Raw genomic sequence first — 15545 nt, forward strand, 5'->3', positions numbered from 1 at the left:
ACATTGTAAACTCCCTCCTATCTTGGGTCCTGCCCACATTCCCAGCTACATTTTGCACCAATCTCTACTTCAAAAATCTACACTCCTCCCATTAAAAGCTATGCCCATTTCTCTGGAGTGCTCCAGACCCTCTCAATAGGGTACTTCCTCTACCCTGGTACCCCTTTTCTCTCTTCCCCCCAAGCTTCCCCCCCATTTCACACCTCCTCACACGCTATGAGCTCCGCCAACTGCTAATTCTTACTTCTTTGGTCTCAACTTAGAAGTCTCTTGCTTGAAACCCTAACTGTGGGCTGGCTATCCCTACCATTGCTCCTGGGGTTGACTCTCATCACGTCACTCAGAACCTGGACCATCCTGGCCCATTTGACTCTCTTCTTAAGACAGTCAGCTTCTACAGGACGAGGATCTTGTATCCCTAGGAGCTGGTGTAGGGTGGGCGTTCTATAAAATGTGCCACATAAGTAAATTACAGATGGAGAAAGAACTGTTATATCAGAGATAAAGGATAATGGAAAGTAAAATGGAAAATATTATTTAAAGTCCCCATAAAACTGTTAGACCATCCCGAAAATTGTTAGACCTACAATAATTAAACCGTTATTCTGGGCTTCGGTAAGAACTTCTATACCTGAACCAAACGAACTTATGACTAACTAATTATATGTACCTCTAGCATTTTAAGAGGCAAGTATCTGCTGTCCAAGCCATTAAGACCTTGATTTTATCTAAATGATTAATATATGATTATATATGTAAATAATATATATCAATTATTTATACAATATTATTTACATAAATAATGAACATATAATATTTATATACACAGGAGATAATTTTAAATTATGAAAAGTTCCAGAAGAAAAATAAATGGTTGAAATATGATAGGGTGTACATGGGAGAAGGAAGACATTTGAGATACAGTCATCAAACAAAACCGTTTTGTGGATCGCTTTTCAAATGTTTATTTAAAATAAAAACTTGCACAATTCCAATCACCCCATAAATACTACGAAATCACTTCTTTTTTGTTTATAGGTGAAAAGTCATGATATATTTATGTAACTATACATTTTCAAATTACAGGAACTATTTTTATCTGTTGTAAAGACAATGCAACCCCCCCCCCCCCTCCACACACACACAAAGAAAATTGTCAATGGCTGTACAGCATGTTCTTTTGTGATGTTCTTCTACAACAATCCCTGGGGCAGATTCCTGGGTAAGTTATCAAGTACAATCAAGATACTGAAAACACCCAAGGTACTCCCGAACAAAGAGCAAACACAGAGAAGAGCCCTTGGTGCAGAAGTCGGGCCAGGACAGGGGGAGACAGCAGTGAGATTAGCAGAGTGTGATAAAAGCCCTAAAAGAAGTTCAATGTCCTGTGAGAACACTAAGGAGAGAGTCGAAGAACTGGCTTATATGCTCCATTAACACTATGGATCCAAAAAATACAGAACGCGAAACCTGCTTAACATTTTGCAATTACCTACCTCTCATGCTTTTGGCATTTTCTGAATTGCCTCTTTCTCATCAGTCAGTCTTTTGAAAAGCATAAAGATGAGACTTTAAAAAGTTTCATTTTTGGGGCGCCTGGGTGGCGCAGTCGGTTAAGCGTCCGACTTCAGCCAGGTCACGATCTCGCGGTCCGTGAGTTCGAGCCCCGCGTCGGGCTCTGGGCTGATGGCTCAGAGCCTGGAGCCTGTTTCTGATTCTGTGTCTCCCTCTCTCTCTGCCCCTCCCCCGTTCATGCTCTGTCTCTCTCTGTCCCAAAATAAATAAACATTGAAAAAAAAATTAAAAAAAAAAGTTTCATTTTTAATAAGCAAAGGTAAAAACCCTGGTTTTTTTCCCCACGTAATTCTATATAAAATATTGCCATCCCGTTGTCTTTCAACTTCACAAAAGGAATGAGAAATTGAGGCTGCAAAATTTTGCCTTTCAAAGCTGCTGGGCAAGAAAGGGATCTTTTTTTTCTTTTTTTCTTTCTTGCAACCTATTTGTCTACTCTTACTTAGCTGTTTTGGTGGGTTTAAAAAAATTCTAACGAAGATATTATTTCTTGTATTGTGAAAAAAAAATAAAGGGCTCAGACTCAGGGGATCCCTTCTGAGAGACAGTGCTTTGTGGCACATGCTCACAAGTTCTTGGTCTCAATGATATCAGACACTATCCGGGGCGATTTAATTATTGCCTGTCCATATCAGCCTTCTTTGCCAAGTTCCCCCCCCCCCCCCCAAAAGAAGGATGAAGACAGCCATTCTTCTGTGATTCACTGTGCCCAATTAATTCTGAATAGACAAGCTGAAACACACCAAAGGAAGCCACTTCCCCATTTACTTTACGGACGTGAATTTCCTCGCCACATTTCTGAAATTGTTCGAAGTCAGATGCTCTGGGCAACAGCTGGACCCTGACACTTTACGGGTTCCTGGGGAAGCCTGTGAGGCCAGGTGAGGAGAAAACCGAACCCTCCCCACAAGCCTCTGAGCCAACGACCCGAGTCTCCACCTGTTCTGCCTTCACACACCTCTTCCTGTCTTCTTTCCTAAACCCTACACTGCCCAAGCCTGCCTGTTGCAGAGTACCTTCTCTGTTATCATTAATCCCAACCTTTTTTTTTTTAATTTTAATGTTTACTTATTTTTGAGAGACAGAGAGACAGAGCACAAGCAGGGGAGGGGCAGAGACAGACAGGGAGAGACACAGAATCCAAAGCAGGATCCAGGCTGTCAGCACAGAGCCGGACGTGGGGCTCGAACTCGTGAGGCGTGAGATCATGACCTGAGCTGAAGTCGGACGATTAAGTGAGCCACCCAGGCACCCCAGCCTCTTTTGCACTAGCCGCCGCTGTCACATAATTTAAGAGAGCAGGGAATTTATTTAACAATCTCTCTGATCCTCTCTGCAAAACTCAGCACAATCCTGGGACGGGAGGGACTCAAGAATGAATTTTGACAGCTCGGATGTAAAACAACACTCTGATTTCAATTTCAGGTACAGCTGCGTGAAATAGAGAAATCGAAGTAGTCTCCGACCAGACAATATAGGCATTCCTGCCCTTTCTTAGAAGTTCTCCCTCTTTTTTTGCTTCGAGATCTCGAAGGTCTCACTTTTTACATTTCTATTATGAATGGTTTTCTCGCGCATGCTCTTTCTCTCTCTCTCTAAGAATTTCTAGAGATAAAAACAAAGTCTCAAGAAAAAACAGCTTTGCCTTCAATAGTGGCAGGGATAGAGAAGCCCCCCATTGAGTATTTTAGAAATCCTAGGGGCCACTGAGACAGTGACGCCACCTCCCTGGGTGTCAGAAAACCTGGCTTCTAGTCACTTTCCCAAAGAATGCAGAAGACAAAGACTTTTCTCCGGTCCTCCACCTCTCCATCGGCAAAGGAATAGCTCCTCTGTCCACCAGCCTTTCCCCTTCTGTGCCGATTTTGATTCCGAGGCCAAAGCGCTGGACAGAAAGTATGGGGACTTGCTCACGACTTCTAATTCTGTCACTGGCTCGCGAAATGACTTTGGGCAAATCACTCCCTCTGAGATACACGCCCATCTGTAAAACAAAGGGACCGGGTCTGGGATCCATTCCCGGGGATGAGCGTCTGTGAGTCTATGGCCGAGATGTTAAACTTAATTACTCTTCTCAGCAACTTCCTGATTGACCGTATCCGACTCTGACCATCTCACTCCTGATGGGCTCACACGCTCTATCGAATTCCACCCGGGTAGATCTCTCTGCCGTGACTCTCCTGGCTGTGCCCAGTGCCTGTAACTCCTGGGGTCTGGAGTGGCCTCTTGGCTCCTGGGCGTCCTCATGCTGCACGGACTCTGCTCTCTGGGCGAACGGGAACCCACGGGGCCCCGGATACTCTTTCTCTCCACGCTAGCGAGGCCTCTTCTCTTTCCCAGAAAAAGGCTCTGCCTGCCTAGCAAAGGCTTCATTTTTCAAGACCAGGGTCCAGGAAGGCAATCTTGTGCCGCAGGAAGTAGCGCGAGAAATCCTGAAAGGCAGGCGACCCAGACAGAGTAAAACAAACCCGGGAAAACACCCAAAGCTCGCCCCCTGCCCGGCCCCAGTCACTGCCACGTCCCGTCTTGTCTCCCACGAGAGCCACGCCCCAGCAGGGCTTGCAGATGAAATGTCCTGAAAACGAGACACAGTTTTCTATGGGAATTTTCTGTCCTTGGTAATAAGCAATCAGACGCTGGCTTCCAACCATGGGACCGAGCTTAATTACACTTCAGAGCATGTGCCCCGGCAGCCGGTAATAACCACCAGTTCAGAAAGATTAGACTTGAGTAGCTTTAATCTGCGTGGATATGCAACGATGGGAAGAAAGGCGATCCATTGTGTCTGGCAAGTTCCCCGCGCCCACCTCAGCTCTGGGCACTTGGTCCGCTCCAGATTTTTACAGAACTACATACAGACCAGCTCAAGGTTTTATCGCACTGGCGAATTTTAAAGGAGAGATCGGTCCCTTCTATGAGCTACATTTTAGCAATTATGCTCACGTGATTCTACATCACGCATTAACCACCTTCTACCCACCACCAGGCTTGTCTCCTATTTCTTTTCTGTGGGGAAGAAGGGTTAGGTGCAGCCTCCCAAAATTGTATGGGCCAATCAGGCCGGCTGACCAACACTCACTGAGCCATTTCTCCAACCGGAAGCTGGGGAGTAGCACGTAGCTAAATCTCGGGAGAGGAGAAGTTCTAGAGTATGTTCACCATCACCAAGTATCTCAGAATTTCCAGGACAGTACCTCTTTCAAAAATTTCCGTCCATCTGTCCCCACAAATACACCCTAACCTGTCAGTTTTCAAGTCCTGATTATTGGTTGAGAAAATGGATTAGAACGTGGGGTGTAGATCCACACGGATTCAAGAAGTGTTGCTGGGTTGTTACTGAAAAAGGGACACCTGGGTATCACCATAGTCCCGTGATGTTTAAATCAATGCACAGGCGTCCGCCCTTGCGGCTGGAGGAACTCGAGTGGAAGATGTGTTGCTAGAAAGGAAAGAAGTTCAGCTCACTGGATGTACTTTCCCAGGCTGGGGAGAACGAATGACCCTGAGATGCAGCAGAGAAGAATGGACAGAATACGTGTGAAACCACTGACCGAGGGTGTTTAAGTTCGCACAGAGCTGGAAGGGAGCCCACCCATCAGCCCCAAGTTGGAGAGCACCCTGAAACGACTTGGGGGCAGAATTCCACAGAAGCAGTGCTGCAAGGGGATAGTTGGGGGCTGTCACATTTTGATGACAAAGTGCCAGGCGGTGTCCTGGGAGTTGTATACAGATTATCCTACTGAATCCTTACAGCAAGCGTGCAAGGGGTATGTAATATGTAATTACCATTTTAGGTAAGAAAAATAAAACCTAGGGGTCAAAGGACTTGTCTCAGCCTGCAGAATCAGCTTAGTGGCATACCCTGGACCCAAATCCCTGCCTTCAGGATCTGAGTTCTTTCTGTTTCAGTTTGTTTGTTTGCGGTAACAATTACTGGGTTTGCTGTTTTTTGTTTTTGTTTTTGTTTTGTTTTCCTGAATATAAAAGTACATACCAAGTAAGGGTGCAAGCCAGAACGTAAGAACTGGTCACCTATCTGACCCCAGCGTCCACCATCTTGCCATTTCACTAGGCGACCACCTCCTCATTCACAATGTTTCCCCCTTTCCTGACTCACCACTGAAAACACACCCACTAGACAGGCTCCAGGGGAGAAACAGCGGCGTGGACAAAGCCAGAAACTGTGGGGAATTTGCACTCTGCGTTGGCATGCTTCCCTTTGCATTTCTGGAGTGATCCGTGCCTCCCAGACTTGAGTCTACACGAAAGAGGCTCACTATCTGCAGTGAGGAACAGCCTGGTTACTGAGTGCTCAAGGCCGCCCCACCTAAGATGATAACACAAGGCAAAGGAAGTGGCCTTGGATGGAGAGGGGGCTCAGGGGGCACACACAGGGGAGCTTCAGAGACTCTGAGTTGGGTCAGAGGGATGCCAAGTCAAGGCTGCCCAGAGGGAGGACGTCCAGAGAGGCTACTATTTCAAGCTAGGACAGCAGCAAGAATGATATCTGCAAAGTCCCGGATGTTCAGTCTGCCCCATGATTTCACAGCTGCCATCTCTTTTCACGCTCTCACAACTCCATGGAGTCAGCAAGGCAGATTTTATGTCACTTTCACAGAGGGGCAGAATCCAGATGACGCTTGGAGACGTCAAGTGACTTGCCTAAGAGCCAGGCAGTGCAGGGCCAAGCTTCCCGATTTCTAGCCCAGGGTTTGTCTCCCACAGCCTGCTTTCTCCCCAAAGCATAAAACCGCCATCACCAGGAAAGACAATTAAATGGCAAAGACTGGCGCTAATATTAACAAAGAGGAAAAGAAGGCACATGTGGGTTGTCACCGTTTTCTTCTCTGTGCTTTGGACGAGTGGGTTCCCCTCTCTTCAATGAAACCTTTAAAACCTATTTATGGTTCTTTCACAAGCGTACAGTGTGACTGCTAAAAATAAATCACAGCTATCCAAATGTCTTCCCTGTCTAGAATAATTACCTGTGTCTACATGGCTGAGCTTATACTGGTTAGTGGATGCACCTTCCCCTCATACAAGACTCTGGATCTACTCCATAAATTTCTCATGAGCAGAGACTGAGACGGAGAACCAGTAAATGTGCTGTAGAGAAATATGGATGTTGTAAGACTCCACAAGTACCTTTACAGATATCAAACAGAACACCCGGTCTCAAAGTCGGAAGGAGGAAATGCATAAGAAAAATGTAAGTATTGATGTGGATTAGTAAAATCCATATTTATCTTTACACAAATTGAAAGACTTTACAGAATCAGAAAAATCAAAAACACTGATAAAACTATGGGTGGGATGGGGAGGGGTGAAAACTACAGATTTGAGGTCCTTTTACCTTTTTTCCCAGTAAAGCGTAATATTTGAGGTTTGCTACTTTGATGCACAAATTTTTAAGAAAGGAATTCAGAGATTCTGCCTGAAGTGAACTGTCAATATTTTAGGAAGGAACAGGAAGAAAAGAAAGTCATGATTAATAATGAACCCATTTTAAGTGGCTTATTTTTTTTTAACTTTTTTTTTTTTTTAAGGTTATTTATCTTGAGAGAGAGAGAGAAAGAGAAAAGGAGAGAGAATTCCAAGCAGGCCCCACACTGTCAATGCAGAGCCCGATGTAGGGCTCGAACTCACTAACCATGAGATCATAACCTGAGCTGAAATCAAGGGTGAGAGGCTTAGCCGACTGAGCTACCCGGGCACCCTTAAGTGGATTATATTTTAATGAACAAGCAAATATCAAAAGCAGAAGCAGATTGCTGAGCCCTATCAATTGATTAAGATTCCCACAATGAACGTGTTTTAGTCACCTATAGCAGCTATAAGACATTTTTCAATATTCACAATTAGCAAAATGATTACCTTATTAGCTGTCAATATTAAGAGAGGAAAAGTTAATATTGTCCTCTGAGAGAAGACAGAAATTATTTCTTTGCCTGCCTTCCTTCCTTCCCTCCCTCCTTCCTTCTTTTTTCTTTCTCTCTTTCTTTCTCCTCTCTCTCTCTCTCTCTCTCTCTCTCTCTCTCTCTCTCTCTCTCTCTCTTTCTTTCTGCTATTAAATAGTGAAACGCCCTCATAGGAAATCTTCACCCTGGGCTTACCACCATTTAAGCAGTACGGGTTTCTGGAAGCCCAAATACACGAATCAGACTTCTTCCTCCCTAGTTCACTTATTTCTCATTTCTACCAACAATCAACATGGTAGATTCACCTGTAAACGTGTGGAAGACACAGATAATGAAGTGAGCACAAGCATTGTGTCTCAACAAGAAAGAAAGTCGACCGCGTCCATATTCTCCACTCTCTGACATTACGACGTTAAAGATCTCATTTCCCCGTACTAATTATCCGGTACGTGTCACCACTCACCAATTTCCAGAAAGAATGCATTAAGGCAGTAACCCGTGTATATGCAATTCTCATCTATCAAACTTGTTGCGCATCCAACACTAACTGATCAATTAACCAGAACCAGAGAGTGCTTTCAACAGACATATCGAATGATTGATGTCGGCCAATGGGCTTAAAAGGGCAGGTCTGTCCTCCCGGAGTTCCTGATTTAAGAACCTACAGGTAGCTCACCCCTCAATTACACACAAAGAGATCAAAAGATCACTGGCATTACAATGCAGTATGCCCTAAGGGCCGGATGATGGCCTCAGTAAGTGCTCCAGCGGTCCAAAAGGAAACGTCATGGATTGGTGTGGTTAGAAGCCACACGATAAGGAAGAACGAACTTGAACTAGGCCTTGAAAGATGGGCAGGCAGAGAAAAATCCTGTGCTTGTCCACAGAAGGGGTTGGTGATTTCTGCTGCTGTGATCCATCATGGGTAACACCAGCCCACGATGGAAATGAAATCATACATTAACTCTTAGAAGTTATGCTAGAATGAGCTTCTGATTACTGTTTTTAATATTAAGGGTCTAGAGGGAGGTGTTCTCCTTAAGTTATTCAGATCGGCTTTTGAGAGTTCAAATGAAGAGTCAACACATGACTGAACAAAACCCTAAATAAACAAAGTCACATAAAGGAAAGAGAATGGCTTCCAGGACATCGGGTCCAGTCTCCTCCCTCACTGCACTCATGCATGCATCGAATGAGAGAATAAGCTTTCACCGTGAGAATTCCCGGTCAGCCGGGAAAGATACTAATGGAGGCAGGACCTAGTGACACTCACTTACCTCCGGGTCTCCAAGAAAGAGGGAACGTCAGCAAAGGATATTTGTGCATTCCGATGTCAAGGAAAGAGCTTCCTGGTGTGGGACACAGATGCAAACTTGCTTCCCCGGGGACTTTGAACATTCCTGGCCTCTTGCAAGACAGCTGCCCCCGGGTGTTCTCAGCCCGATAATATTAAAGGTCACATCTACCTCGTCCTGATTGCAAACCTACACACAACTTGTGATTATGGTTTCTCGTGGAGACAATGGGCTGGTTCCTGTGTAATTTCCCATTGCACTAGTGTATCTTACTAGCACTATGAGGTCAAACCACTGTCGAGAGAAATAGTCCTTCGAGTTGGCCTCAAAGAGAAGACTTAAGACCGTGACTTAATACCACTTAACTTGCGGGGGGTCGGTAAGGTACGCTGGCTGCCGTGTGCCACCCTGACGGGAGTCCTCACGCGGCTGGGCGGTGAAACACTGACAAATTCCTATTCACTGGGTTACACATCAAAAGGCTAAGAGCGTTTCCACTGTTCCTTCCACCATCTCGTGTCATCAATGACCCTACCCCAGGACAATGAGAATATGATGGTTATCAATCACTGTATGGTCCATTATACGGACCTTTTTTTTTTTTTCTCTCACCAATTTTATTCAGCATTGTAGGAGAGGTTCCAGCCAGTGCAAAAGACCAAGAAAGAGAAATAAAAGGCATAAATTTTGGGAAAAGAAGCAGACAACAAGATCCTGTATTTATAACACCCTACGGTTCTTAGGATACCAAAAGCACAAACAACAGAACCAAAAAATGGGAAAGTCAGACTTCTTCAAAATTAACAAGTTTCGTGCGTTGAAGAGTACCATCAAGAAAGGGAAAAAACAACCCACAGAGTGAGTTTTCAAATCATATCTCTGACAAGAGACAAAATGTCCTTACAAGTCAATCATAAAAAGGCAAATAGCGCAATTTTAAGATGGGCAAAATACGTGAACGAACATTCCTACAAAGAAGATATCCAAATGACCAAAAGGCACATGAAAAGATGCTCACTGTCATCAGCCACCAAATCAAAACCAAAGTTAGATACACTTTACACACACTAGCATGGCTATAATAAAAAAGACAGGGCACTTGGGGGGCTTGGTCGGTTGAGCCTAAGTCTTGATTTGGCTCAGGTCATGATTCCAGGGTCATGGGATAGAGCCCTCCACTCTCAGTGTGGAGCCTGCTTGAGATTTTCTCTCTCCCTCTCTCTCTGTCCGTCTATCTTTCTCCTCCTCTCTGCCCTTCTCCCCGACTCATGCTCTCACTCCCTCACTCTCTTTTTATGGACTCCATCAGTGTGTTCCCATCCTCTGGCTTCTGGCTGAGGTACGGGGGGTTCCATACAACGGAACACAACAATGGTTGCACCCTACTCCATGCAGAGAGCTCAGATGTTGCTGACACCTTGCAGCAGAACAGACAGGACCAGAAAATAACGCCACCAGCTTCAAGACCCGGGGAAAGCTCACCACATAGAGCTTGCGCCAGATGACAGCCCATTCTCGCAGGGTCGACGTGAGCTCCTGCACCAGTGGGAGCTCACCAGGGATCACGGTCTCGTGCTGCCTAAAGAGAACCAGACAGAGGCTCGTGTTACTCTGGGTAGGTCATCCCTGCTTTTCTTGACAGAGGTCATATTCCCCACAGGTCAAAGACGGGAGTGGGGCTGGTTAGGCTGGAGACAAGGCAAAACTCACTCGTTGTGGGGAAATTTGTTTGGAAGACTTTATTACCCCTAGGCATCTGAGGGAAAGAGAAGGACCTTACCGCTACAGCTCTCAAAAGGAATCATTTCTGCAATGAGACAGACCCATGGCCCAGCCTGGACTGCCCCATTTCGGATCGTTACAGGAGCAATGGTTATCAGCCACTGCTGGCTTCGGTGATTCCGAGGGAATGGAAGCCCCAAAGCCAGTATTTTAGCTCGTTTCATTAGGGAGAGAGAGTGAAGTGTTCATGGCACAGGGGTCGTGGGGCTTGTAACCTCAACCAGGACCTGCTGCTAGGGACCGAGGCAGTGCTCTCTTATGAAGTGATGCTCAGGATTCTTATCTGCTGCCTCGCTGCACTGAAAACGCATACAAACCAAACTCCTCACTCGCTCACAGGAGACTTACAACAAAGCGGGCCCGATATCTATTCACATCAATCCTCTGCTATTTTTATGATGAGCAAAAGGAGAAAAGGAGAGTGAGGGCAAGCGAACAAATGGCAAATAGTGGTAGGATTGCCAGACTTAATTAAGACTACAAGACGCCCGGTTAAGTTTGGATTTCAGATTAAAATAATCCATAATCTATAATCTGCATTATATTACATATGTAATATATATGACATAATATATAAAACATATAATTGTATAATTAAAATTATAATATTTACTATATATAAATTATGTCATATATATTATATATAATTATAATAAATATATCACCTATAGTATATAATTATGTTTTATATATTATTATACATAATATATATATATTATATATTGATATGTATTAATATTAATATATATTATATATCATGTTATATAATATATATTATATTATATATCATATATTATATGTTGTATATACAATATATATTATATATGATATATACATTATATTATAATTGTATATACAACATATATAATATATATCATATAATCTAAAATAATTTTTTTAGTACAAGTATGACTCATGAAATACCCGGGTCATATTTACTGTAAACAAGTACTTGTTGTTATCTGATTTTCACCTCGGCACCCTGCATTTTTACCTGGCAGCCCTAGTTAATGGGATGATGCCTCCCTGCGTGCCCTTTTGCCAGCGTGACAATGGAGGCCTCCCCAGGGATGGCCCACTGGAAGGAAGCTTCTCCGGAAGGGCAGGACGCCTGGTTTTCAGCCTTGGTTCTGCTACTGAAAAGTAGCCGTGTAAACTGGGGCATGTCTCCACCTCTCGTCTATAAAACACGGATGCAGAACTGACGACCGAGACTGTCCTTTGATGCCTTGAGCCTGCGTGACTCTGATCCGTTCCACTCTCTATGAGCCCTGGGATGCCAGGCTCTCCTTCCCTCCTTAACTCTCCGGCCCCTGGGCTCACCAACCACACCGTGTCTCTCTCTTCCACTTCAGGCCGAGCGTCTTACTCCTCTTACTGGCCACAGAGGAAGTACTTTCCAGGACACACGGCAGGGTGGATGAAAAATAAGAACATCCAAAACTTGATGGATATTATCTGCAGGCCACGTTCAGACACATTGTTTCATAATTTTACATTAAGCTCAACCAACGTAGGGCCGGATTTATCGCCCCCAATGTGCACTGGAAAAGTCCAAGGTGCAGTGAGGCTACCTGACTTGTCTAAGCTTTAGTGCTGGTTACGTAGGGATGCAGCTTGCCCATCTCTGTCCCAAGGGTGCCAAATTGGGGGCTCTCAGATCTTACCCGCAAAAGAGTGCCAAAGCTTCACGTATGTGCACACATGAGCACACAAACACTCAGTGAGCAGACAGCACAAAAGGAAGGTAAGGGCCCTTCATTCATTCATTGTCCGTCTTTAGGATTCTAGGGAAGGATGCCAGGGAGGAACAATTGTAACAGAAAGAACCACGTCAGGAAAAGGTTTTTATTCACTTCCCTCTCGTATGAGAAGAGAGAAATCCTGCGCAAAAGAAACTCTTTAATGATAATTTGACATCTTCACCAACTTCTAGGAGTCTTCCTGGAATTGGAACTTACCCTCGGTCTTCCACAGTTGCCTCCTTCAAATGGATATACGTTTCAGGGAAAATCCCCTACAGAGAGAAGAACTTTGGTTACGCGACTATACGAATCTCAGAGTAAAGAGCACAGAGGGCATCAGGAATGAATGAGGAAGAAACAGGATGCCTGGACAGTGGCTAGAGTTTGCGGCCAGGCTTGCGGGGGCCAACCATCCTGAATGACACCTAAACGAAAGCATGGCTGAAAAGACAGAAATTAAGAGCTGGGTTCCCAGAGCCTAGGAGAGATGCTTCCTAAGTGGACAGGCAAACATGTCCGGGTCAGCTCAGGGCCGCAGTAATGTCAAGGACTTTCACAGTGAGATCCTAAAACCCTCCAGATCGTACCATGAAATGCTTCCCTTTAAATGGTTTCACATAATTAGTGACATGGAGGGCTATGTACTTAGTGGCCCATAAAATTACAGTGATTTTCTAAAACAATCCCTGTCAGCACTTTTACTTAAACCAAATGTGCCCCAGATCAATTAGTTCTAATTATCCAGTCTCAAATGGCTCTCCCTTCTATATTCCTAAGAGGCGATTCTCCATCGCTATTGTGACATTGCCCATGGGAGAACCAAGGCCCAGAAGGACCCAAGAGAAAGACTGGAAACCAATCAGTAGAAACTGAAGAAGCGAAGATCAGATCTAACCACCAGAAAGCAGGTCATGGATCTGAGTTTTCCTAAATGCCAGCGGCTTCTATTGTTTAACTGGGTGATACGTTCATCAAGAAATGGCGAAACTGCCATCTGGAAAAGGCATTGCTGCTCTTTGTTTTAAGGGCAGTGTGCACGCCAGACCAGTAGAAGTCGGAAAAGAGCACATTTAATGGGGAACCACTGGCCCAACTGCTCCCAGCCCAGCACCTGCAAAGGTCAGTGCGACCCTGTAGACGTTCTGTGTCGGGGGTGGCTGACCGCAAAGATGGGAGAGGAATATCCTCCTACCTGGGGGACCGGGTCAAAGACGTGTATGTACCCAGCGATCCTTAATGCATTCAGTGACCCACCACTGGGGTCAGTGTGGTGTCCGGTTTCGTGTGCTATGTTTGCCTGAATAATACTCTTCTTTCTCCATTTTAGCCCTTTGTCAACAAAACAGGAAACAGCAAGAAAATCTGAGATGGAGCTGTTCCCACAAGTGGTGACGGCAGGAGAGATCCTGCCACTGCCTGAGTCAAAGGCAAAATGGCCACCCTTTCCTGCCAGGCAGGAAGAACCCAAAAACAAGTACATTACCTTCCCCTCCATAGGGTGTCTAAGTAAGAAAGTACCACGCCAGTCTGTTATTGAGCAGCCCCAGAACACACACAGGAGCAAGGGGACACTGACCTCTTTCATTACAGAGGAAGGACTCAAAGTCATGTGGGGAAACCGATCAAATGGTTAAAAACAAACAAAAACGGGGAGTGGGAAGTTAGTAAGTGATGAATCACTTAAAGCAATAGTTACGTGGAGCCATATCTGTAGGTTAAAATGCGATGTAACACTGCTAATCCCAAGGAATATCCTCACAGCAGATTTTTCTCATCGAGGAGGGTAACGGACCAGCTAAAATTTTGGGGCGCTCGTAATCTGATGACTGGTCTCCTCCCAATAACTGGGAGAAGTCCAAATCAAAGTCAGAAGCATGTGAAATAAAAACAGTGACTTATTTTGTAACATCTAAGCAGACTACCAGCAGGTGACTTATGCTAAATTTACAGACCTGACGGTTTTCCTGTTAACAGAATATTTGTTTCGTTGCATTACCACTCTGTTCTCTGTAGGCATCCTCCCTCCATGAGAGCATATGCCCACCTACGGCCATTTAATTGCTCTGGTAAATCTGAGCCTTGTAGAACTTTTCCTATGCCCATGTGATACACAGAAAGGCAGGATGGGGCCCCTATGCGGCTCAGTCAGCTAAGCGTCCGACTCTTGATTTCGGCTCAAGTTATGATCTCACGGTTCATGAGCTTGAGCCCCGCATTGGGCTCCTCGCTGACAGCTCGGAGCCTTCTTGGGATTCCTTCTCTCCCTTTCTTTCCCTCCCCACTTTCTCTCTCTCTCTCTCAAAATAAATAAACTTAAAAAAAAAAAGGCAGGATAAACTTGGGGGATAGGTTACTGATTTAAAGCCTATCTCATTTTTGGCTTTCCTTTCTCAATGCAACTTAACTCACTTCAGTAAAAAAAAAAAAAAAACTAATGACTTTCTAGATATTGCCCTTATCCACACTTCCACAATCATGCCGGGATCAATAATCAGTTTCTGCAAAGCTCTTGGCTTCTTCAATTTGTAAAACCACAAGCTCATTTTATCACTGCTCTAAAAGGCTAGGTTGGCTGATAAATGACACCCAAAATTTCCATTAAAATAATAGGCCTTTCAAAGAGTTCCTCCCCTAAAGACCGTCAAAGGCAGGAAAACAGCATTAGAAGGGCGTTTCAAATAGGCTGGATCTCTTAATGAAAGGGAGTCAGAAGCTCAACATAATTCATGATGACTATCTGAATTCCCTAGATTCTTCCTGGAGTTCTCCACCAAGAAGATACTTCAACTTAAAAATCAACAAGTAAATGCCAGGTCCTTGTTTGTCCTCCCATTTCATTGAAATGCAACGTTGAATTATCACCGACTTAAAAGAAGCTCTTCCTGAAATCATTCTTCATAAGGCTGAGATTTAAAGTTTAAGGATTTTAAGAAAATGAAGACAAAAAAAAAAAAAATTGAAAAACACACCCGGAACTTGTCATTTAGATCCTAGCAAAGCACTCCATTCACTCTTCAAAGACGACAAGGGCACTAGTTAAGGCGGATTTTGATCTATTAGGACATCACAGGATGCCTTAGAAACCGCGGTCGTCTATGAGCAAAAAGGATCCTCACATTCTGTAACTCTCTGAAAGGGGAGAGTGTGGTCTGGGAGCTTGTTTCAACATGATTCGCAATCACCAGTTAAAAATCAAGAATTGTGTTTGTTCTTTAAGTTCATATGACCTT

General features: G+C 44.5%; 1 protein-coding gene across 1 annotated transcript in view; it reads right to left on the minus strand.

Moving 5' to 3' along the window:
* DOCK5 (dedicator of cytokinesis 5) overlaps window positions 1-15545 on the minus strand; it is a 224910-nt gene that overhangs the window by 122920 nt on the left and 86445 nt on the right. The window contains exons 4-5 of the mRNA XM_043561393.1: window positions 12532-12587; window positions 10271-10367 (exon numbers count right to left, since the gene is read on the minus strand). Of these exons, the coding sequence (XP_043417328.1) occupies window positions 10271-10367; window positions 12532-12587 (153 nt within the window). The remainder of the gene's footprint in view (window positions 1-10270; window positions 10368-12531; window positions 12588-15545) is intronic.

The sequence above is a fragment of the Prionailurus bengalensis genome, chromosome B1, assembly GCF_016509475.1.
Source record: "Prionailurus bengalensis isolate Pbe53 chromosome B1, Fcat_Pben_1.1_paternal_pri, whole genome shotgun sequence".
NCBI classification, from domain to species: Eukaryota; Metazoa; Chordata; class Mammalia; order Carnivora; family Felidae; genus Prionailurus; species Prionailurus bengalensis.